The sequence below is a fragment of the Dromiciops gliroides genome, chromosome 3 (genome assembly GCF_019393635.1).
Source record: "Dromiciops gliroides isolate mDroGli1 chromosome 3, mDroGli1.pri, whole genome shotgun sequence".
Taxonomy (NCBI): Eukaryota; Metazoa; Chordata; class Mammalia; order Microbiotheria; family Microbiotheriidae; genus Dromiciops; species Dromiciops gliroides.
In genome coordinates this window covers 32,101,109-32,125,883 of record NC_057863.1, presented here as the reverse complement: position 1 = coordinate 32,125,883, position 24,775 = coordinate 32,101,109, and the positions used below count along the sequence as shown (strand labels likewise).

Here is a 24,775-nt window from a genome sequence, read left to right as displayed (position 1 = left end):
ATAGGATTTGAACTCAGTTCTTCCTCCAGGTCCAGCACTCTATCCTATATACATAAAAGCTCTAGAATGATAAGGAAGCTCAGAAGCCATGTAGTCCAACCTTCACTGCCTCCCCCAATTAAATGACTTGCCCAAGATCGCACAGCAGATCAGTCAAAATGCATTTATTAAGCGCCTTCTGTGTTCCAGGCACTGCACTAAGAGCAGGAGATACAGAGAGAAGAAAATGGCATTTCTTACGATCTAAGGGTAGAGGCAACATACAGAGTAAACATAGGAAACGATTTAACAGAGGGACGGCCTAGAATTCAAAGGGATTGGCAAAGGCTTCCCGTAGAGGGTGGGATTTGGGCATTAGTTGATGATCCCGAGTCCTCTGACTCCTGAGACCCAGGGTGTTCTAGCCATTGCCCTGTGCTGCCTCCTTATTTGACGAGGGAGGAAACTGAGTCTCTGGATACTAAAGCTCGGGACGAGTGCCCCCGCAAACACCTGTTGGACTTTGTCCCAGGGACGAGTGGAAGGCAGAACGTGGATGAGAAGAGGTATTTTGCCCAGTTGTGATGATCCCCCTACAAAAGCTGTGCTGGAGGTGGGGAGAGGGAAAGGGAGGCTGAGAAGGAGGGCTCCTGCCCTCAATAAGCGTGTTTTCCGAGACTCATTCCCATCTGTCTATACCACTTCTGACCCCACATTACAGAGAAAAATCCGTTTAATCGCACGCCAAAATTGAGGGATTTCTACGGCAGCCAGGGCGCACGCTATATCTGAACACAGGCCTCGGACCCCAACACCTCCAGCCTCGATTGCCTCATCTGTAATATGGGACTCATAACAGCCCCTAACTCTAGAGGACTTGCCAGAGATAGACAACGGCACCTCGGCTTTTCCGGCGTAGGATGCCGCCGACTCCTCCCACTCCGGGCCACGCCCCCGTTTCCTTGGTGACCAACTAACGCCTCCTGGGTTTTCTTCTCCCAGCGGCGGCCCCGACGGCAGCGACGGCGTCGGCGTCTTTGCGTCACTCGGTGCGTGCCTCGGCGTACGCCGAGGTATAAATAAAAAGCGCGCAGGCGTGGCTGCCCTCTTTCCGCGTCTGTGTCCAAGATGGCGCCGGTAAGCCGGGGTGGCGGCGGCGGCTCCGGTGACTGGGAGCCTGGGAGGCCGGGGATGCAGCGGGGGGGCTGTTCATGCGGTCTTCCAGAGTGTGTGCGTATGCGTGTGTGCGTACCTGTGTGTATGCGTGTGTGGCGCCGGGCCTGAGGCCCCGACTGGGTGCTTCCGGTGTCCCCCCCCCCCCCACCACGAGGGCCCGGGGACGCCGGGCTCGGCTCCCCGCGTATCCGGGGGGTGGGGGTGGGGATGGGGATGTCATCCGCAGCCGGCTTCTGTCTCCCCGCTGCGAACTCCGAGGGACATCCGGGCACCGGGCCCAGCGGGGGACCGGGAAAGGCCGGCCAGCCGGCAGCCCTGCGGCCAGGCCGTGACCCCCTGCTCACGGCCTCGGCCGCTCCTGGGGTCTCCCTGTAGGGATTTCCAGGCGCCAGTAACGTCTGTGCACATTCTGATTTGTGCACTTTGTGCTCTTAGTAGCGCCTGCTGTATACCAGGCTTATTTGATGTTGCCAACAGTTGGCGGAGGGTCGGCGCTCTTACCCCGGTTTTACAGATCAGAGAGCATTTATGTAGCGCCTACTGGGTACTAGTCAGTCCTTGTGCTGAGATTGTACAATGATCTCATTACACCCTCACAACCACCCTGGGAGAGGTAGGTGCCCTTAGGGTCTCCATTTGGTAGTTGAGGAAACAGGCAGACTGAGGTTAAGTGACTTGCCCAGGGTCACATAGCTAGTAATGAGTGTCCGAGACCGAACTTGTACTCAGGTCTTCCTATTGCAGGCCCAGTGTTCTGACTCCTCCTACTGTATAAAGTAGATTTGGTGCTGGAAGGGATCTTAGCCCCTCCCCTCCTTTTATAGATGAACAACTGAGGCCCACGGAGATGGTTAGGCCAGACTTGGCCAATTTTCTCCCACAGAGAGTATTTGTCAGAGGTCATCTATTGATTGAAATCTGTTAGAGAGCAAAGATCATAGAACAGCTGGGGTCTCCAGCTCAATGCTTCTGCCACCCAATCAGGCACTGCTTCCACTGCCCACCATTTTTCTGAGTCAAATTAGTAAACATAAAGTAAGCTCCTCCTATGGACAGTTACTATTGGTAAGCCCTAGGGTAGGAATGCAGAAAAGGAAAAAGACCATCACTGCCCATAAGGAGCTTGCAATCTGATGGGGCCTACAAGAAGCCAAAAAATCTGCAGGATAAATAGACAATAAACTGGGTACTAGAGTTAGGAGGGGTTGGGAAAGGCTTTCTGTATAAGGTAGGTTTTAGATGAGACAATGACACTTGACAGGGAGGGCATGAGAGACAGACAGCCTTTGGAAATGTTATGTAAATAACAAACACCCTTAAGTTCACATTTTGGTAACTCTTGGAAAACTGGTACAACAAGTATTTCTACTTCCTCTTCTTTAAGATGGATTTGAACAGTGGAAAATGCTGGATTTGGAAGTGAGGATTTCAGAATCCCTGTTCTGCTATATGTCTGTTACCCTGGATAGCTCCACTTGACCTCTAATGTAAAACATGGGGTTTGAACTCTAGATGCCACAGGCTCCAGTGTAAACCTTGAAATAATCCAGGATGTACAGGGTGTTTAATGGCCTCTGTAAAAGCATCTCCACACCTGTTGTATGCTAATAACTGAACCTGATTTTGAGGTCTAGTCGGAATTTTTCTGGAGAGACAATCTCTCCAGAACCAGATTTAGAGGTCAGCAGGTATTTATTATGAGGTTAGGAATAGATAAACTCAAAGTAATTATGGTCTAGTGGGCATACAAATACTTTTCAATACTAATTCAATCTCAATTTTAAAGCCAACCCTTTTTTGCTAAAGAACTTAACATTTGGGGAAAATAACAAAGCTTAAGAGAAACCAAACTGTTGAATACTTCATTTTTTGCAGCTGTTGTTGAGTTTTAAGAGAAATAACTTTCTACATAAATGATAAATGGATTCTCTAAACCTTCAAACTTTTAATGTTTTCCCCAACTATTGATTAAAAAACTGCTCACTTTTTTTTTTTAAGCCAAAAGATAAGAAGGCCAAGAGATCTACTTGGAAGTTTAACCTTGACCTTACTCATCCAGTTGAAGATGGAATCTTTGATTCTGGAAATTTTGTAAGTAATTGTTTACATTCATCCTTGGAGGATTTAAATTTTTAGTACTAGAATTTAGCTAATCTGTAAATAAGAATATACTGCTTGTTTTTTGTGTGCTTTTTTTAATATTGGAAAAGTTTTTATTTTGATTTTAACCTAAGCTGTATTCCTAGGGTACCTTCCCTAGTGAATATCTAGGGTTACCTTCCCTAGTGTTGTATTTTTTCTTTATTTTTCAAAATAGGAGCAATTCTTGAAGGAGAAAGTTAAAGTCAATGGAAAAACGGGGAACCTAGGGAATGTTGTTCATATTGAACGCTTCAAGAATAAGATCACAGTTGTGTCTGAGAAACAGTTCTCCAAAAGGTAAGAACATACTTTGTTCCTCATTTAACTAATTGATATTATCGAAAAATTACCTAAAGCAACCTGTTAAACTTTGTGCAAATCTGGAACTACCCTGAGTGTCATTCCCACCTTAAAATGGCTTCATAATGGGCAAGGGCCAGCATTAAGGTTATAGTCTCAAATATTGACTGACTTTCCCTGGCCCCTCTTTCCTGGGTGATATTTGACTTGATTGATGCATTGATATTTGAATTTCAAGTGGGAGTATGGTAGTGTATTTTGTTTCCCTAAAGTCATGAGTGATTACAAATCTGAAGAAATTCTATGGGGCATGTATTATTATTTTTTTGTTTGTCTGTTTTTGTTTTGTTTTGTTTTTGCCGGGGCATTGGGGGTTAAGTGACTTGCCTAGGGTCACACAGCTAGTATGTGTCCTGTGTCTGAGGCTGGATTTGAACTCAGGTCCTCCTGAATCCAGGGCCGGTGCTTTATCCACTGTGCCACCACCTAGCTCTGCTCCCTTGGGGCATGTATCATAATAGACCATATTGTTTATTTAATTCCATTTGATTTGGAGAGATACTGATACTAAGCTTGTTTTTCCCCCTCCCTACAGATACTTAAAATATCTTACCAAGAAATATCTCAAGAAGAACAATCTTCGTGATTGGCTTCGTGTGGTTGCATCAGACAAGGAAACATACGAGCTTCGTTATTTCCAGATTAGTCAAGATGAGGAAGGTTCTGAATCTGAAGATTAAATGGGAAGTCAAGCCCTTTCTGAAGGGCTTTGAATTTTAAAGTGTTCAAAAGAATAAAATACTATGAATACACTTTAATTTATTGGCAAATAAGCTTATAGCAATGTTAAAGCCTGTTTTCATTGTATTTAAAAGTTTAATAACATCAAGACAACACTAGTTACATTTGCTCTCTGTGGTATTTGTTATTCACTAAAATGCATGGGTAGAACTTTAGAAGTGTTCCAGACTTCGGGAGAGGAGAGGGAAGGAGGGTACTCAGGAGGTATCTTGTTTTCCTTTAATTTCCTTGAGCAGTAAAATTGGGGTGGGTCCATATGGCAATGTGTATATACCTGGTAGGTAGCACAGGATCCCTGTGGCATGGGAGCTTTGGTGCTAAAGGAAACTGACAGATTTAAGAGGTTGGACAGGACTGCATTGCTAGTGTAGAGGGGAAGGGAGGCCTGGGTAAAGCTCAGGAGGGGGGAGATGCATGTGCAGGATGACCCCCAGGAGGCAGGCGGCTTACCTGAAGGGTTGTGAGAGTCGAGCCAAACCTCTTTCAGAACAGGGCAGCTCTGTTGCTGTAGGTAGTGCCAATCCTGTTGTCAGGAAGACATCTCCCTGAGTTCAAATCTGGCCTGTGACCCTGGGCAAGACACTGAACCCTGTTTGCTTCTTTTCTCATCTGTAAAATGAGAAGGAAATAGCAAACTGTTCTAGTGTCTAAGAAAACCCCAAATCGTCACACAACTGCAGAATGAACTGAAAAGATTGACTGGGAGCTTATGTCTTCATTACAGTTAATTTGAAAAAAACCCCATTGAATTTTTGAGGGGAAGAGTCATGTAAGGACTGCATGAAGACCCTGTAAATGGCTTGTTGGATCACAAGTTGAGCTTTTAAAAATCCCATCGATCTAAAACTTACAGCTGAAATTTAAATATGTCCCATATAATCCCCCCCCCCCTTTCCCTATTACTTCAGAAGGCAGTACTATTCTCAGAAGATGGAAGCCAGCAGGAGTCCTGAGGCTCTCTGCCAGTTAGTCCTGTGTCTAAGGACACAAAGACTGCCACTTGGTGTTTCCATGAATTTAGTGGTCCTTTCTGCTGATTATCCTATTCCTGCCCCAATGTTCTGATAGCTGGTTTCCCTTTCAGACATCTCTAACTGGAAGTCTAGTGGACGAAATCCACATCCCTGTTACTTAGAGGGCAGCCCCATCCTCCTTGTCCCCTGGGCTCACAAACTAGGAGTCACCTTGGATGCCTCACAAATCCACATTCTTATCCACATACCCAGCTGTGGCCAAGGCCTGCTGATTTTATTTCTGCAGCATCTTCCCAGTATGCCCCCTCCTCACCCTGCTGCAAACCTTCATGCCCTAGACTGCATTAGCCTCCTGGTGGGTCGCCTCCTTCAAGTCTCCCCCCTCCAGTCCATCCTTCAGTCACCATCATGTCACCCCACCCCATCCTCTTCCTCCCCGCTTATTGCCTCCAGGAGCAAATACAAAATTTGGCATTCAGAGCCCTTCATAACCTACTCCTACCTTTCCCGTCTTCTCATATCTTACTCCCTGATCCAGTGCTATTGGCCGGGTTGAAAATGCTCCGAGTCTCAGCTCTGGCCGTTTTCTCTGGCTATCTCCCAGATGGGGAGTGCTCTCCTGCCCTCCCTGGCTTCCTGTAAGTCCCAACTCATAGCCCACTTTCTATGGGAGAACCCTTTTCCTATTCATCTTGTAAATAGCTTACTTTGTGTTTGTTCCCGTGTTTTCTACCCCATTGGATTGCCGGCTCCTTGAGTTTAGGAACTGCCTTTTGCCTCTTTTTCTGTCCCTAGGACTTAGCACAGTGTCTGGCATGTAGTAAACACTTAATAAATGTTTATTGTTACTAGGGATATATATTTTTTTCTGATAAAAGCATTTTATTTTTTTCCAGTCACATGTAAAGATAGTTTTCAACATTTGTTTATATAAGATTTCCAATTTCCAATTTTTTTCCCTCCCCTAGACAGCAGGTAGATATAGGTTATATATATATATATATAAAATAACATTAAACCTATTTCTGCATTAGTCATGTTAGAAGAATCAGAGCAATAAGGAAAAACCTCAGAATAGAAAAATAACAGCCCCCAAAATAAAAGAAATAGTATGGTTTAATCAGCATCCATACTCCACAGTTTTGTTTTTTTTTTTCTGGATTTGGAGATCCCCTTCCATCATGAGTCCCCTGGAACTCTCCTGTACCATTGCATTGGTGAGAAGAATCTAGTCCATCACAGTTGATCAACACAATGTTGATACTGTGTACAATGTTCTCTTGGTTCTGCTCATCTCATCAGTTCATGACAGTTCCTCCAGGTTTCTCTGAACTCCTGCTCATCATTTCTTACAGCACAATAGAATTCCATTACATTCATATACCACAACTTGTTTAGCCATTCCCCAATGGATGGGCAACCCCTCAATTTCCAATTCCTTGCCACCACAAAAAAAAAAAGCAGCTATAAATATTTTTGTACATGTGGGTCCTTTTCTCTTTTTTATGATCTCTTTGGGGAAAAGGCCCCCAAAGTGGTATTGCTGGGTCAAAGGGTATGCACAGCTTTATAGCCCTTTGGGCATAATTCCATTGCTCACCAGAATGGTTGGATCAGTTCACAGCTCCACCAACAATACATTAGTATTCCAATTTTCCCACAGCTCCAACATTTATTATTTTCCTTTTTTGTCATATTAGCCAATCTGATAGGTGTCAGGTGGTAACTAGGGTTTTGGTTTTTTTTTTGCCAGGGCAATGGGGGTTAAGTGACTGGCCCAGGGTCACACAGCTAGTAAGTGTCAAGTGTCTGAGGCCGGATTTGAACTCAGGTACTCCTGAATCAAGGGCTGGTGCTTTATCCACTGCGCCAACCTAGCTGCCCCCTAGGGATATATTTTTAAAGTTTAAATTGTACATTGCTGTTTAGTCATATCCCACTCTATGACCCCTTTTGGCATTTTCTTGGCAAAGAAACTGGAGGGGTTTACCATTTCCTTCTCCAGCTCATTTTACAGATGAGGAAACTGAGGCAAACCGGGTGAAGTGACTTGCCTAGGGTCACACAGCTACTAAGTGTCTGAGGTCAGATTTGAATTCAGGAAGATAAATCTTCCTGACTCCAGGTGGGGCACCTGATCCACTACAACATCTAGCTGTCCTTAAATTGTACATAGTCTCTTGTAACTTGTCCACTTTTACTTCTCAGCTTTTTAGTTCTGTGTTTATAAAGCAGAATATGGCCTTTTGTTGTAAATGGTCATATTTGCTGTTCTATGACTGGATATCAATGATATACTGTGGGATGGGTAGTAAGGGAAACTACCTTCTGAGTATATCCTTTGATTCTGTGTGCAAACACACACACCCCACTAACATTTTTTTTTAAAAAATCCCAACAACCACTTTCTTAAAGTAAAAAGATTTTTTTGTTTCTAGAATATTTAGAAAACTTTGGGGGTAGGGGGATGAAAATGACACAATCTTAGAAAATAAAAAAAAATTAATAGCGCCATGTTAGCCTTTAGGAACTGAAGTCTCAATGGATTTTGTTTCCAGGACTTAATTTCCAATCCTGACTCTATCACTAGGAATGTGGAATGAATTTCTGAATATAGACTATTGGCCCCCATCAGCAGCCTGGCCATTTCCTAGCCTCGCTCTCTTAGGCATGATGTTTCTACATCTAATAATATCTAAAGATGATGACAGTCAGATACCAGATACCAGATGTAAACAGTATTTGGCCCTGAGAACCTTCCAAATGGAAACATTTTCTACTTGTATTGATGTTTAGAAAGGGGCTGAACTTGCAAGTCAAACACTAGGCCTTAAGCATTATCATCCAAGGATGCTAATGACTAACGATAAAGAAAGATAAAAACCATGGTCCCTGAAATCACAGCTCACTTTCTAGTGGGGGGGACAACATGTAAATTACTACACATACAAAGATAGTTTTGTTCCTGTCCAGTGTCGACCAATTCTGTGACTCCATTTGGGGTTTTCTTACTGGAGTGGTTTGCCATTTCCTTCTCCAGTTTATTTTACAGATGAGGAAACTGAGGTAGGCAGTGAAGTGACTTGCCCAGGGTCCCATAGCCAGTGTGGGTCTGAGGCTGGATTTGAACTCAGGTTTTCCTGGCTCCAGTATCTATCGTAGGCTGTCTCTTCTCTTTCTTCCAAAAAGCCTTTTCCTTAAGCATTCTCTCATAAATTTTCAATCCTTCCCTTGACTCTCTCCAGCCTACAGACAGGTTCAACCTCCACCTTAAATAAACTAGACCATGACTTCAGCCTATCCTTATATCTTTTCCTTTTCACTAGCAAACTCTTAGAATTTGTTCTCTCAAAAGCACATTCTGTCTGCTGTCTCAGATCTTTGCTATCTGCTTTTTGTCCCCAGTATGTTACTAAAACAACTTTCTTCAAGGTCACATAACTTTTTTTTTTAATCACCCAATCCAATGTTCATCTTTGTTCAGCTCTCTGTGTGATGTAACATTGTAGACCACCTCTTCCATTAAAGAAAATTATTGTATCTTTTGCTTTTACATAGCCTTCATTTCTGAATATATCGCCCCCTCCCCAGTCCCTAGCAAGTGAGGGGGTAATGGAGAAAAGGGGCAGGGGAGGGAAAGCTGTTCAGCAAAACTAACCAACTTATCAACTGGCTCCTATTATAGGCAATGTTCCACACCTAGAGTCCACTGTCTCTGCAGAAAAGATAGATCCCACCCCAGTTCTTTCAAGTTCCTCATTCTATCTGCTCATCCAGCATGACCATTGAGAATCCTATTGTCACTTCCATGTCTGCATTAGGCCTTGATTTTTATTCAGAACTCCTAGGTCCAAATCCCTGTTCAGCTATTCACTCCCTGTGTCATCTTGTTAAGTCATTTATCCTCGCTGGCCCTCAATTTCCTCTTCTTTAAAATGAGGTTGGACTTTATTATTCATCACATTAATCAATATTCATTACTCATTAAGAGGTGACCTCTCAGGCTCTTGCCAGCTCAAAATGACTATGATTCATATCACTAGTTAATAAAATGGTATTTAAAAAACTTAACCTGTTTCAGAGAGATAATATTACTTCTTAAAATAGGTTAATTGAAAGGAAACAAGTTGATTGAAGGTTACATAATCTGTCATCAGTTTTTTAAAAAATCTCAGTGCAATATGTTGCTTTTTTAGCTTTTCTGCAAACTATTTAATACAACTGTACCAACTGTCTTCAGAGATTGATCCGTACTCATAGGGCTCAGTTCCATAGATATGGACTGGCAAAATATGCCATTTGATAATTTTCATTTGATAATTCCTACCTGATATTTTGAAAAATATTTCATTATTTCATTTGATAATTCCTACCTGATATTTTGAAAAAGATTTCATTATTTCACGCCTTGATTATGGATTTCGTCTGTTAAGGAAATTTCTGATCCCTCCTTCAACTGCTTTAAATGCAGCAGCCTTTTGCTCCTCAAATAAGGTCCTGACATTAGCTTTTATAGGTCAATAGATGAAATGCCACAGATTCCTTTTGATTCCTTGAACAAATAAAATGGTCTCGTTGACCCAGTATGAAATCCATACTGTATTGAGAGAAGGATCCTGGTAGGCTGTTTTCGGCAAAGCTCTTAGCCTAGCTGTCTTGGTTTCTCCATCTCCAAAATGGAAACAGAGATTATTGTGGAGTAAAGTCATTGACCAGTCCTACCTCTTGGCAGGATAATTTGGAAAGTGCAATTCTTGGGAAGCATTTGAAAGAATTCTCTTTTAAATGTTAGCTCTCTGTCCAGTAAATACCAAGCAAAAGGTGGTTTTGTGTCAACCAATTCAATCTAATAAACATGGACTAAACACCTACAAGGTCCTGGTATTACAAAAATAAGTATCATATTGGGCTCTGCTCAAGAAGCTTACATTCCATTATTGGTTACAAGATGTACAAAGGAAATTAAATACAAAATATATTCAAGGCAATTAATTGATGGGTGAAGAACATTAACGAGCTGGGTAGGATGGAGGCAAAGGTCACACCCTCCAAGTCTACTTCTATGCCAAAGGAAGCCTGTAGGGGATCAGGGAAGACCTTTTGAAACAGACAGCCCTTGAATTTGAGCTTTGAAGGGAGTTAAAAGTAGAAATATCTGCCTGGTGACTTAAAGGCACTTTATTTTGTAGTGCTCTTTGGCCAGAACTCACTATCCGTATTGGCTATATCCACAGGCCAGAGAAAAGAGCAATGGGGTTGATAATGGTTCTGAAGCTGGGGATTATTGTGAAGCCATGACTGTAACCAATGCTAAGTATGTGTTTAAAAAATATTGGCAAAATGAGTCACCTAAATAATAATAACATCTGGCATTGATGTGAACACTCTAAGGTTTGTGAAACACTTCCCGGCATGTGAGATTTACATGTTTACTTCATGCTCTACCATGCCCAGAATCTTTGTCAACTTCAACATGTGAAATTTAACTTTGCAAAGAAAAACAAGTTTGGTGCCACATTGTTTTGTGAAGGGTGGTTGAGCAAGGGGAGAGACTGTCTGACTGAAGGAAAGAGGATGGGGATCTGGAATGATGTAGAGAAAACATTGGCAAGACTTGGCCACCAGTTGGACATGGCTGTTGAGGTAGTGGAAGATGATGAGCACGGTTAATTGCAACTTTAGCTAGCCCATGTGTACAGAGCTGTTCCTTCTGTCCTAGAACTCTCTAGTGGAAGAGTTGTATGATTCTAGATTTCCAAGAGAAGGAAGAAGTAAAAAGAAGTAAATGTTCTTATCAAACTCTTAACCTTTTTCAGGGTATTGAACTACATTTTATTTAATTATGATGGGCAGATTTTTCCCCCTTATGAATTCTTTGTTTATCAAACTGGGCACTTTTTTTTTTTTGGCTAATTCTTTTGCTAATTCAACAAACATTTATATATCATTCCTGATGATGGGGATCAGTGCTTATGTGTTCCAAATCATGTGTTTTGACAGCATTTCCCCCGCTCCAGGCTCCTTCCTCTGTTTTATACACCCACTGTTTGTTTTGGAATTTTCCTTTCATCAAAAGTTTCATGGGTTCCAAATAATACAAATTATACTGAATAAAAAACTTGAGTCAGTTTTCAATGGCTTACTTAGAACTACATTCAATCTATCAAGGTTGGTGAGAGGCTGGATTCACCTTGATTTTTTTTACCAACTGAAATAATAATACTGATTGCATTAAGGTATATCTTTTTAAAAGTCAATTGGGGGGGGGTGCAGCTAGGTGGCACAGTGGATAAAGCACCGGCCCTGGATTCAGGAGTACCCGAGTTCAAATCCAACCTCAGACACTTGACACTTACTAGCTGTGTGACCCTGGGCAAGTCACTTAACCCCCATTGCCCCACAAAAAAATAAAAATAAATAAATAAAAACAAAAACAAAGTCAATTGGGGGAGGGGGGCAGCTAGATGGCGCAGTGGTTAAAGCGCTGGCCCTGGATTCAGGAGTACCTGAGTTCAAATCCAGCCTCAAGACACTTGACACTTACTAGCTGTGTGACCCTGGGCAAGTCACTTAACCCCCATTGCCCTGCAAAAAAAAAAAAGTCAATTAGGCAGGGGCAGCTAGGTGGCACAGTGGATAAAGCACCGGCCTTGGATTCAGGAGGACCTGAGTTCAAATTTAGCCTCAGACATTTGACACTTACTAGCTGTGTGACCCTAGGCAAGTCACTTAACCCTCATTGCCCCGCCAAAACAAAAAAAAAGTCAATTAGGTACAACCCACCACGAATAAAAATGCCAGACTCAGTCTTTCATTTAATTTTTTAATGTATTTTTTATTTTTAATACTCCTTTTCTTTTAAATTGCATTCCAAATTTTCTCCCTCACCTACCACTGAGAAGGCATACAAAATGATGTCAATTATGCATATGAAATCATGCACAACATTTATTTTTTCTTTTCTTTCTTTTTTTTTTTTGTGGGGGCAATGAGGGTTAAATGACTTGCCCAGGGTCACACAGCTAGTAAGTGTCAACTGCCTGAGGCTGGATTTGAACTCAGGTCCTCCTGATTTCAGGGCCAGTGCTTGCAACATTTCCATATTAGCCATATCACCAATAAAAGCAAAAAAAAAAAAAGTGATTAGTTTGCATTCAGAGTTCTTCAGTTCTCTCTCTAGAGTTAGCATTTTTTTTTTCAAAACGAGTCTTCTGGAATGGTCTTGGATCATTGTGTTGATCAGAGCAGCCAAATCTTTCACTGTTGATCATCATTACAGCATTATTGTTATAGTGCACAATGATATCCCAATTCTTTTCACTAACTTTCTATCAGTTCATATAGGTCATGTCATGTTCTTTTTCTGAACCCCTCCCTTTGTCATTTCTTATAGCACAGTAGTATTCCAAAATAATCATATGCCACAGCTTGTTCAAGTATTCCCCAACTGATGAGCATCCCCATAATTTCTAATTCTTTGTCACAACAAAAAAGAGCTGTTATAAATATTGTTGTACATACTGGTCCTTTTCCTTTTTCTTAGTCTCTTTGGGATATAGATGTAGCGGTCTATATATTATATATTACTGGGACAAAGGGTATGGACAGTTTGATAACTCTTCAGGCATAGTTCCAAATTGTTCTCCAGAATGGTTGGACCATCTCACTACTCCACTAGCAGCTCAATAGTGTGCCTATTTTCCTTGATCCCTTCCAGAATTTGTCATTTCTGATATGTGAGGTGGTATCTCAGAGTTGTTTTAATTTGCCTTTCTCTAATCAATACTGATTTAGAGCATTTTTTCATGTGTCTATAGATAACTTTAATATTTTCTTCTGAAAATTGCTTGTTCATATCTTTTGACCATTTTATTAATTAGGAAATAGCTCTCATTTTTAGAAATTTGATTCAGTTCCCCATATATTTTAGAAATGAGGATTTTAACAGAGAAACTCATAAAATTGTTTCTGTCATTTCATTGTCTACAGCCGGGCTTCTTAAAGTTTTTCCACTCGCAACCCCTTTTCACTCAAGAAATTCTTACACAACCCTGGGTATATAGGTATATAAAAAAAATATACAAATCAAACATTTACTGCCAAATTTTTCATGACTCCCATAGTCATTTATGCTACCCACATGGGTTTGTGATCCACAGTTTAAGAAGCCTTGGTCTACCGTACTAGTTAGCAAAATGTAGTTTCCCTGGTTATCTCTTTTAATTATCTGTTTTTGCTTTTGCTTTGTCTGAGATCACAATGGCTACCCCCTGCCTTCTTTACTTCAGCTGAAGCATATTAGATTCTGCTGCAGCCCTTTATTTTAACCCTGTGTCTTTCTGTTTCAAGTGTATCTCTTATAAATAACTTTTTATTGGATTCTGGTTTCTAATTCATTGTGCTATCTGCTTCTATTTTATGGGTGAGCTCATCTCATCCATATTCATAATTACTGTATATATATATATATATATATATGTGTGTGTGTGTGTGTGTACTATTTGTATGTATGTATATATGTGTTTATGTATATGTAGACATAGATGTATACATATACATATGTGTGTGTGTATCTATGTGTATACTCCATCCTATTCATCTTTCTCTTTTTATCCTATCTCTCCTCAAAAATTTGCTTGGCTTTTGACCAATGCCTCCCTTAATCTACTCTCCCTTTTGTTATCTCTCCCTATTTCTTATCTCCTTCTCCTCCTATTTCCCTATTGGGTAAGATAAATCTCTATACCCAACCAAGTGTTTTTATATATTCTTCCCTCTTTGAACCAACTGTGATGAGAGTGAAGTTCAATAATTACCTACCATTCTCCCTTTCCCCCCTTCTCCATAAAAGCTCTTCCTTGTATGCCTATTTTCTATGAAAAAAATTTTCCCATTCTACCTCTCCTTTCTCCCTTCTTCCAGTACATTCTCCTTCCCCTTCATTTTTTATTTTTATTATTTTATTTTATTTTTATGTTAATCAACTCACACTCATGTCCTCTGTCTTTGTAGACTTCTTCTAACTGCCTGAATAATGATAAAGTTCTTCATAGTTCCATGTATCATTTTCTGAATGTAAACAGTTTAACTTTATTGAGTCTCTTGTGATTATCCTTTCATCTTTACCTTTTTATTTCTTGTGAATCTTCTGTTTGAATGACATATTTTCTATTCAGCTTTGGTCTTTTCATGAGGATTGCTTGAAAGTCCTCTATTTCATTAAATATCTATCCCCCCCCCAAAGGATTATACTCAGTTTTGCTGGGTACGTTATTCTTGGCTCTTTTACCTTTCAGAATGTCATATTCCAAACCCTTTGCTCCTTTATCATGGAAGCTACTAAATATTTTATGATCCTGATTGGGTTTTTACAATACTTGAATTGTTTCTTTCTGGCTACTTGGCTATTTTTCCTTTGACCTGGGAATTCTGGGATTTGGCTATAATATTCCTGGGACTTTTCATTTTGGGACCTCTTTCAGGAGGCAATCAGTGGATTCTTTCAATTTCTATTTTATTCTCTGGATCTCAGATATTGGGACAATTTTTTATTTATAATTTCTTGAAATATGATGTTTAGGCTCTTTCTTTGATCATGAGTTTCAAGTAGTCCAATAATTCATAAATTACCTCTTGTTAGTCTATTTTCCACATTAGTTGTTTTTCCAATGAGATATTTCACATTTTCTTCTCTTTTTTCATTTTTCTTTACTTTGTTTTATTGTTTCTTGATGTCTAATGGAGTCATTAGCCCAATTCTTAGATTAGAACTTGCCCAATTCTAATATTTAAAGAATTGTTTTCTTCAGTACTTTTTGTGCCTCTTTTGCCAAGCTGTTAATTCTCTTAATTTTCTTGCATCACTCTCATTTCTCTTCCCAATTTTCCCTCTAACACCCTTATAGTTTTCTTTAACTATTCTAAGAATTCTTTTTGAGCTTGAGTGCAATTAGCATTTTTCTTTGAGGTTTTGCTTACAGCAGTTTTCACATTGTTGTCTTCTTTGCAGTTCATGTCTTGCTCTTCCCTGCCACTGTAGTGGATTTTTATGGGTAAGTTCTTTTGTTGTTGTTTGCTCATTTTCCTACCCTATTTCTTGACTTTATATTTTATGTTAAAGTCAGGCTTTGCTCACCTGGGAGTAAGGAGGCACTGTGCCAAGCTTTAGGCTCTTTCACACTGCTGTTTTTCGAACTAGTTCTGGGAGTCTGCAAGTTTTTGGTGCTCCCAAGATGGTGTGATCTTGAGAAAGGTGTGCTCATTGCTCTCCTGTTTTGTGCTCTGGTCTTTACTCAGGAAAGACTCCTTCTCTCTTCTAGACACAAGCACTAGCAACACTCTTGGCCCTGGAACTGTGACCAGGTCCTCTGCTCCCTTGTGACTGACCACAAGTTCTCTTTTCCATCCTGAACTGTGACCCTGAACAACATAGGGGCAAGAGAGTTGCTAGTCAGCTCTAGTTGCCCCCAGTGTCAGCAAAGTGTCCCCTCTAATTTCTTTCTGACCAGTTGTCTGACCCCCTTCCCATCTCTGGACTCAGAGTTCCTGAAGCTGCTGCTGCCACCACCACTTTTGTGGCCATCTCCAAGTCCCACTGCCGTTACTGCACTATGTTGTTGATGGCCAGCTCTTACCCCATGTCACAGACCTCTCTTGCCAACCTCCTAAGTTGTCTTAGGATGAAAAATAGATGTCTTGCTCTGACCATCTGTTGGCTCTGCTGCTCCAAAATTTGATTTGAAGAGTTATTTTAAAGTTGGTTGGAGGAGAATGTTGGGAGAATTTATCTGGGTGACTGCTTGTACAATGCCATCTTGGCTCTGCCCTTCCTTTACTTTAATTTTAACAAACATTTATTAAGTACCAATCAAGTACAAGATACCATGCTAGGGACTGAGTATACAAAGAAAAATATATCACTCCCTGCCTTCAAGGAGTTTACATTTTACCATGAATATAGTACATGTACAAAAAAAAAAGAATATACTACATGTACAATATTGTTTTGTTGCTCAGTAAATGAATCCATTGAATCTTGGCATTTTAGAACTGGATGAAATCAACTAGAGCAAACTCCTTATTCTGAAGATGAGGCAACTGAGGTAAAGCAGTAGTCAGTGGTAGCAGATGAGCCAAAGCTGCAAGAAGTGGTTTATGACCCACACCACTGTAGTACCATCAGTTACAGGGGAGAGTTTTCTCTTCCATTGCCCTATAAGTCTGTGGGAAATGGTATCTCTTTCTATAAGGGGTGGGGGAAGAGGATGATTCCACTCCTTGATTTTCTCTTGCAATTTCCTTTACTATTATGTCCTAAATAAATATTTTACAGTTTGACTTATGTTTTCTGTCTGGTCTGTTAGCAGAGAAGGCCTTATATGGGAACTTTAGATATATTTGCCTAATTGTGATGACCCCCAAACTGCCCACACTGAACCTAGACTAAGAAATGGTCTCAGAGCAGAAAGGGGCCCTTGTTATACTTGTGGTCAAAGACTATGGGTTGAAGCATCCAGGTGGATGTTAAAGAGGAATGCAGTATGTTTTTTATATTGAACTAAGAACATGGGGAATTAGTCTGTCGGAGTGAATTGCTTCCAAATATGAAAAAAAAAAGTCTTGACCACTCCAATTTGGCCACTTTCACCTTTAAAATAGAAGTAGTCATGATAACATACACTGAGCCACCTAGCTTCCCATAGTTCTGTCTTCCGGGACCAAACAGAATGAGTCTAATTCTTCTTCCATATAGGATGAACTTAAGTCCCTAGTATCCTCTTTGGACACCCACCAATTTATCAGTCTCCTTAAACTTATGGTTTCTTCCTGATCTGTTGTTAGAGAAGGCACTATACAGGAGTTTAAACAGTAGCATCCAGAACTAAGCACATCATCTGTGGAGCTGATGAGTGAGAACATCTGAATGTACCCATGTGATTGTTCTTTGGGCAGGAGGGAAGGCTTCTTCTTTTTCTTCTTCTTCTTCTTCTTCTTCTTCTTCTTCTTCTTCTTCTTCTTCTTCTTCTTCTTCTTCTTCTTCTTCTTCTTCTTCCTCTCCTCCTCCTCCTCCTCCTCCTTCTCTTTTAGGGCAATGAGGGTTAAGTGACTTGTCCAAGGTCACACAGCTAGTAAGTGTCAAGCGTCTGAGGCTGGATTTGAATTCAGATCCTCCTGAATCCAGGGCTGGTGCTCTATCCACTGTGCCACCTAGCTGCCCCTGGGAAGGCATCTTCTTGAGCCTCACAGAGTCACAGTACAGTTTAAACCATCACCTTCTCTATGTGTAAGCTGGAACAAGAGCTCCTCCAGGGTAGGAACTGTGCCTTAGTGAAACCTTGTGTCTCCCTAGTTCCCTGCCTTTCATTGTCAAGAATCAGTGGTTTCCTTGGCTGGGGAGGCCTCCCCCACACAGAGACACAAAGCTATCTGAAAGTCAAAGATATGAAGGGACTTGCCCATGGTCACATAGTTACTTAGCAATTGGAGGGCAATGAGGGGGTGGATCTGCAAGATGTTTCAAAGTCAGGAATGAGAGGGCTCGGCTTGGTAACAGACTAGCTAGAGGAAATGTAGGCAAGGGAATAAGGGAAGAATGACCACACCCTGGATTTTGAGCTGGGGGGTTGCCAGGATGCCAGAACGCTGGCCGAAATGGGAAAGTTGGGAAAGGAGGTGATTCGGGGTGGGGGAATACTAAGGTTTATGGAGCGCTTTTCAAACATCTCATTTGTGCTTCACAACAACCTTGCGACATAGATTTTGATTTCAAGGATTTGTCATTTCACTAGTACTTCTCCTCCATGTTCTACTCACCAGACATTGTGACCCTTTTACAAATGGGGAGCTAGCTTTTGAGAGTGGTCATGGTTGAAAAATTCATCACCTTGCAATGAGTTGGCAATGAGCCTTTCTCTTTCAACTGGGCCTGGCTGGTTCTCAAAATAATAGCAGTTCTGTATTTGGATCTGTCAGAATTTATACTCAATGGGCATAGCCTCAGCTTCATTTATAAAGCACACAGTAGGTCCAAGGCAAGAGGCCTGGCCCGACAGGATAAAGAGGAGACTTAGATACAAAAAAAGATGTGTGACTGGGCAAGTCACTTAATCTTTTTTTTTTTTACATATAAGGTATTTTATTTTTTCCGTTACATGTAAAGATAGTTCTCAACTTTTGTTTATACAAGCTTTACAATTTCAGATTTTTCTCCCTCCCTCCCCTCCCTCCCCCCTCCCCTAGACAGCAGGTAATCTGATATAGGTTATATCTATATATCATATAGATATAGATATAGATATACACACATATACATATATATATACACATAATAACATTAATCCTATTTCTGCATTAATCCTGTTACAAGAGAAAAAAAAAACATGGTTAGATGCCACAGAGTAGGTGGCAATGCCTTAACTGTATATGTGTTGTAAAGGCCACTAGGACCTCTTCCATCCTTATCAAGGGGAGTGCTAACCTTCTCTCCTTTCATACAACACAAGTCACTTAATCTTTTAGTGCTCCTCTCCCACCCCAGCAACTCCCCAAAACTATAAATGATTAAGAAGGTGCTAATCTGCATGGGTAGATGGAGGGTTTTCATCTGGGAGTTTTCTAAACCCATGATGTCACAGGTTCAGTCTCTATTCCTATTCTTCTCTATATATGTGTGGGGGGGTTGGGGGGGTGTAGACATATACACATACATATAAAGTACTCAGGATACAAAAATAAAATGAAAATAGCCTCTGTTCTCATGAAGAGACATTCTAATGGGAAGTTGGGGGCAGGGGCAGGGGAATGTAGAATATAGCATGTAACCTGATAAGTGAACATGTGATTATTTGGAGAAGAAAAGAATGTTAACTAGGTGAATCAGGTAAGGCTTCCTGTAGGAAGTGGCATGAAACCTGACCTTTGAAGGCCTTCAGGTATTCTAAGATGTGAGGAAGACAGAGGACCAGGGTCACAAGGAGGCACTAGAGGGGACTTTAGCAGATCATGACAATAAGGTATTAGTAACCATTTTACAAATGATGGAACTGGGATTAAGAAAGGTTAGGTGACTTGCCTATGGTCAGTCAATAAACATTTATTAAGTGCTATCTATGTGGCAAGTACTATGCTAGATACTGGGGGGGGGGGGTACAATGATTAAAAAATTTAATTATCTCTAACTAACTGTTAGAGGCAGGGCTTGAATCAAGATGCCTTTCTGTTTTCCCACACTGCCTGGAGAAAGGAATCTATGTGAGTTTTAGATATGCTAAAGCTTCAGTTAGGAGCCCTCCTCCAGTGGCCTGTCTTTCTAGATTAAAGCACCTTTATGTTCAATAGAGGATTAAAATATCAATGGGTTTAATTTACTGTAAGGGGTGTGTTTAATGAAAGCAAGGAGACTTTAATGCAGATTCCAAGCTGAAATGGGGACAACAGAGGACTTTAAAAGATTTTGATGAAACCAAAAGTGGTACTTTTATTCACCCCTGTCTGTGAAACTCATAGTAATTGGATCATGAACACACACATATATAAACACACACACATACACAATACCCATCAACACACATACACATGTACAAATATGCATACACATAAACATAACACGCACACATATATACACATATACATTCCCATCTATCGTTTCCCATTGTTGTATTGTCTATCATTTGACTGATTCTCCAGTAGGTGGCACTAGACTCTTGAAATTGCTGATGGCTTTGGGGAGCCTGGCACTGAAGTCGTGGGTGACCCAGTGCAAGGAATAGCCCAGAGATGCTTCCAGGGGCTGCATCTATAGACAGGTTTAAATGTGTATCTATTGTCCCCAGTGTCTGTTAAGTCCCTTGAGTTAAGTCAATCGGGTCCCATGAGTGTGAGGAGGATTAGCCGGCCATACTTTTCTAGGAACAAAGTATCCCTTCAATGCAATTTTGTTGTGATTGTTGCTGCATCTCTCTGACAGAATGATAGCTGTGGATACATTTTCTATGGAGATTCTTCTAGGCTGCTCATTGATTGGGAAACTGAATAAATTACGGTCTATGAGAATAATGGTCTGCTGTTGTTCCCTAAGAAAGGATGAAGAGGACAGCTTCAGAGAAACTGAGGCTGACTTAGAAAAACTGATGCAGGATGAAGTAAGCAGAACCAGGAGGACAATTTATATAACAACAAAACATTGTGGAGACAAACTAACTTTGAAAACCTTAAGAACTCTGGTTAATTTGATGACCAACTAAGATTCTAGTGGTTTCTTTTGGGGAGAGAGGGCAGGGCAATGAAAGTGACTTGCCCAGGGTCACACAGCTAGTAAGTGTCAAGTGTTCGAGGCTGGATTTGAACTCAGGTCCTCTTGAATCCAGGGCCAGTGCTTTACCCACTGCACCACCTAGCTGCCTCCTCTAGAGGCTTCTTGATAAAACAGGATGCCCACATCCTGACAAAAGAAGGGGAGGAATTTGTTTTTCTCCTCCCATTTTTTCTTTTTTGGAAGGGGTGAAGAAGGTGGGAGGGAGAGAAAATGGATTTTTGTTCATTGAAAAAAATTTTAACTTAAAATATTCTTCTAGAATAGATAATTCAATCCAATCCAATACGAGAAGAATTTATCCAGTGCCTATTGTGTCAGGGATTGTGCTAAGGTACAAAATCAAACACCAAATAGTTCATACTTCCAAGGAGCTTCCATTCTCTTATGGTAGAACCATTTGAACACCAAGAAGTAATTCATAGTTCATTTGCAGATCAGTAAATAGCCCCCCCCACACACACACATTATAATAATATATAGGCAACGCAGCAAGTATATAGGTAGCACAGTAAGTAAGAGACGACCTGGAATCAAGAAAACTGTGTTTCATTCCAGTCTCAGATACTGGCTGTGTGACCCTAGGCAAGTCACTTAACTTCTGTTTGTCTCAGTTTCCTCATCTATAAAATGGGGAAAATAATAACACCTACTTTACAGGGATGTTTTGAGGATCAAATTAGATGACATATGTATAGTGCTTTGTAAATCATAAAGCACTGTGCATTAGCTATTGTGTGTGTTTGCAACTGTCTATAAGAAACAACAAGCTCATAGAATCAAAAAGAAATACCATGTGTATATTAAATGTCTACTCAGAGAAAGAAATAACACATGTAAACCCCTATGGCCCTCAGGGTTGGGGGACCCCCTCCATTAAGGGGCCCTAGTTGTGAGATCATATGGATTAGGTTCAGTCCTAGGGGACCCTACTTCTCTTTTTTTAAAGACAGAGTTCAGGCTTTTTTTCCCATTGTTTTTGATCCGTTATGCCCCCATCATGCCCCACCACAAAACTCTGGGGACAATGTCAGGTTTGGCTCACGTCTAGGTTTTCCCCTTGTTGTTGCTTTTTATTTTTCATCATTAAAGACCAATGGCAGCCTGTGAATGATATCTTGACCTGCATGTGAGTTGGATGCGAGGCAGAGCTGCTCACAGTCATCAACCAGACTCTGTCTTCCGGAGTCACGGACATTTAGCAGCAATTGGGATGACTCTTGATGGCCAGGATGCAGAGAATGACCTTGACATCTTCCGTGTCTTGCCAAGTTCTAAATGCTTTACAGTACCTGCTTCAGCCGCCTTCATGGCTGTTGGAACAAAGGGCTATTGTCCACCCTTTCCACCAGGGGAAGTCTTCACATGGTTGGGTTAGACACCTGCCTAATTCTTCAACAGGTTTGCAGCCTATTGGCTACCCTCAACCTGGTTTAGCTCATCTGCTGAGAAGGTTTACTGGGGCACCGCCACTGCCCATGTTACAGCTACTAGGCAGCCACAGGTGAGAGTTGGGTGACAAATGGACACCAAAGGTGAGTGAGCAGCCCTAAAAAGATCTTGGCAAGCTCCCATACCAGAGGTGCCAGTCCTTTCTAAACACTCCATACATCCTGGTTTCCCCCTAAAAGGGATGAACAAGATCTCTTTTAGAAAGATACTCACTAATTTAAAACAGATCAGTTATAGGAAAGCTATTTATTTCCTTTCCCACAAAAGATAAGCTCAAAAACACAAAAGATCCATAAATGCGTATTGTCAAATACTTAAAACATAGAATTCTTAAACTCTTGAGAATGACATCAAGCCCCCAAAGTTCTCGGGATTACTATTTGGTCACCTGTGCCCAGAGAAAGAAATGCAATCTAGAAGAGGCCCCTAGGGCTTTGAGATATAATCTCAGATGCACACAGACATGCACATTTGCTTGTTGGCATGTGTGGAAAATCTCTATTGGGAGTGAGAGAGGTATACTCCAATGAAGAGCTGTTAGATTAACCAGCCACTTAATTAGAAGAGAGAAAAATAGAGCAAGGGTAGATGATGTCTCTCCCTTTAAAGGCTACTGAGCAGACCACTCACTGCTTAGTAGTGAATCCTCTTGGATGCAGGCCCCAGTTGTATATGTGTGTGGAGAGAAGCAGTGGAGACCAATCAGCCTCCAGGGCATAGTTCTCATTGGGAATGTCCAGAATACAGACTTGGCACTAGATAGGCTCTATGGACTCACTCCTGAAGACCTTTCTCCAAATGTGCTCTACAGGTGGATTCCAATACAACTGGGGGAATCAGGATGGGCTCGGGTAGGAGGTGGCTCTTGGAGTAAGCCTGGAGAGGCACTTGAGACTCCGAGATGTGGAAATGAAGAGGGGGAGCACTCCAGATACAGGAAACAGGCTATGCAAAGACCTGGAGGTGGGATATGCAATGAAAGAGCAATTACTGGGATAGGAGAGAAGAGAGTAGGAGGTAATTCAATCAACTTTATGCATTACATGGGGAAACTGACTCAGCTTTATAGTTAACTGAATACGAGATGGCTTGTCTTGTTTGTGTTAGGAAAGAATCCCACTGCTTTTTTGCAGACAAAGTAGATATTAGAGAAAGAAGCAACAGGGTGCATGAACTATAAGGGTTATTCTTCCGCTGAGCAGAACTGCGTTTGGATTGAGCCCAGAGAGATTATTATCCATTATTTCCATCTTTAAAGAAACAAACAAAAGATCACCAATCTACCCTCAGCAATGTCTTTATTCCAGGGCCTCATAACCTTTATGATCAGGGAAATTCTTTCTCATTTACTTTAAATATCTTTTATTTTAGTTGGTTCATCAATTCTTACTATAGCTTACAACTAGACTTTTTTTTTCCACTGGAAGCAAAAAGTTGAGGGGTGTGTGTGTGTGTGTGTGTGTGTGTGTGTATGTGTGCTGGAGGGGTGGGGAGGACAATCTGACCATGGGTAGGGTAACACTAGGACAAGGGGTGGGGTCTGCAATTTGCTGAAGGTCAGGGGAAGGTGGACTTAGGAAAGAGGTGCCACTCTCAAAGGGGCTTGGGCACCATGGATGTGCTTCATGGCGGTGTGGACCTGCTGGGACTGCAAGGGGAAGCACAGGCTCAGTGTGGTTAGTGGTTGCTTTGGGAAGGAAGCACAGGTTCCCTTGAGGTAGGGAGGGAGTGGCTGCTCACTGCCCACCCTTCTAGTACCCTGAGGACAAGTCCTATTCACTCTACTGTGCTGGCTCTGATTCTTACCCAACTTCTTTTTGTTTCTTTTTTTCTTTTCTTTTTTTGCGGGGCAATAAGGGTTAAGTGACTTGCCCAGGGTCACACAGCTTGTAAATGTCAAGTGTCTGGGGCCAGATTTGAAATCAGGTCCTTCTGAATCCAGAGCTGGTGCTTTATCCACTGTGCCACCCAGCTGCCTCTCTTACCCGACTTTTCAATGAAAAATGTAAGACTGCTCCACTGTCACCAAACCCTTTCATTTTAAAATCTGTTATTGAATTCTTCCTTTTTCTATTTTTTTTTTAGGATGAATTATCCCCAGTGTCATGCTCTGGGCCTTTCTGAGGCACATCCTAACCCCAAGAGTTTTCTGCTTAACAGGTAGCTTAACATTTGCTGAACACATTCATCATAGGCTCCTCCTACATAGTACTATCGTTTCCCATGCCTCAGGTACAACTTTGATCCTCTCTGGGCAGACAAGAGATGTGGGAGCAACATGACAAATACCAAAGAACCCAAACCCCGACAGAACACACTGATACTTGTACAGCATCAATGTTTGGTTGGAGCACCAGGGACCAGAGACCACCTCAGGTAGGTTGCCTTGCTTGGACCTGTTCAGCTCCTCCTCTTCCTCCCTTCACAATCCGCCACTTAAGCAGAATAGTGAGGAGTTTCAAACACCTGGTTAATGCAAGTCTATGTAGGGGAGTGGGAATCAGAGTAGTCTCTTGATGAAATGTCTCCCCAAGGCTCCTCTTGCCAGCTGGAAGCTAACTAATCAGAAAAATAGAACAGTTATTGAATGCCTGCTATGTGCCAATCACTGTGCTGAGCACTGAAATAAAAAGAAAAATAC

The 24,775-nt window shown here is 41.5% G+C and overlaps 1 protein-coding gene and 1 non-coding gene across 2 annotated transcripts; one reads left to right on the top strand and one right to left on the bottom strand.

Annotated features, from left to right (window-relative positions):
• Window positions 1–1,046: 1,046 nt before the first annotated feature.
• On the top strand, window positions 1,047–4,415 carry RPL22L1 (ribosomal protein L22 like 1). The gene is made up of 4 exons (XM_043999238.1): window positions 1,047–1,116; window positions 3,154–3,246; window positions 3,473–3,594; window positions 4,193–4,415. Exons 1-4 carry the CDS (start codon window positions 1,108–1,110, stop codon window positions 4,335–4,337), a joined length of 369 nt encoding a protein of 122 aa, XP_043855173.1. The 5' UTR covers window positions 1,047–1,107; the 3' UTR covers window positions 4,338–4,415.
• Window positions 4,416–18,743: 14,328 nt separating this feature from the next.
• On the bottom strand, window positions 18,744–18,871 carry LOC122752412. Its single transcript, XR_006356157.1, has one exon. It is a non-coding gene; the product is annotated as a U6atac minor spliceosomal RNA (small nuclear RNA).
• Between the last annotated feature and the right edge of the window lie 5,904 nt (window positions 18,872–24,775).

Coding starts and splice junctions, on each gene's coding strand:
- RPL22L1 (XM_043999238.1), top strand. Junction 3,247..3,472: donor TCTTTGATTCTGGAAATTTT/GTAAGTAATTGT, acceptor TTTTCAAAATAG/GAGCAATTCTTGAAGGAGAA. Junction 3,595..4,192: donor GAGAAACAGTTCTCCAAAAG/GTAAGAACATAC, acceptor CCCTCCCTACAG/ATACTTAAAATATCTTACCA.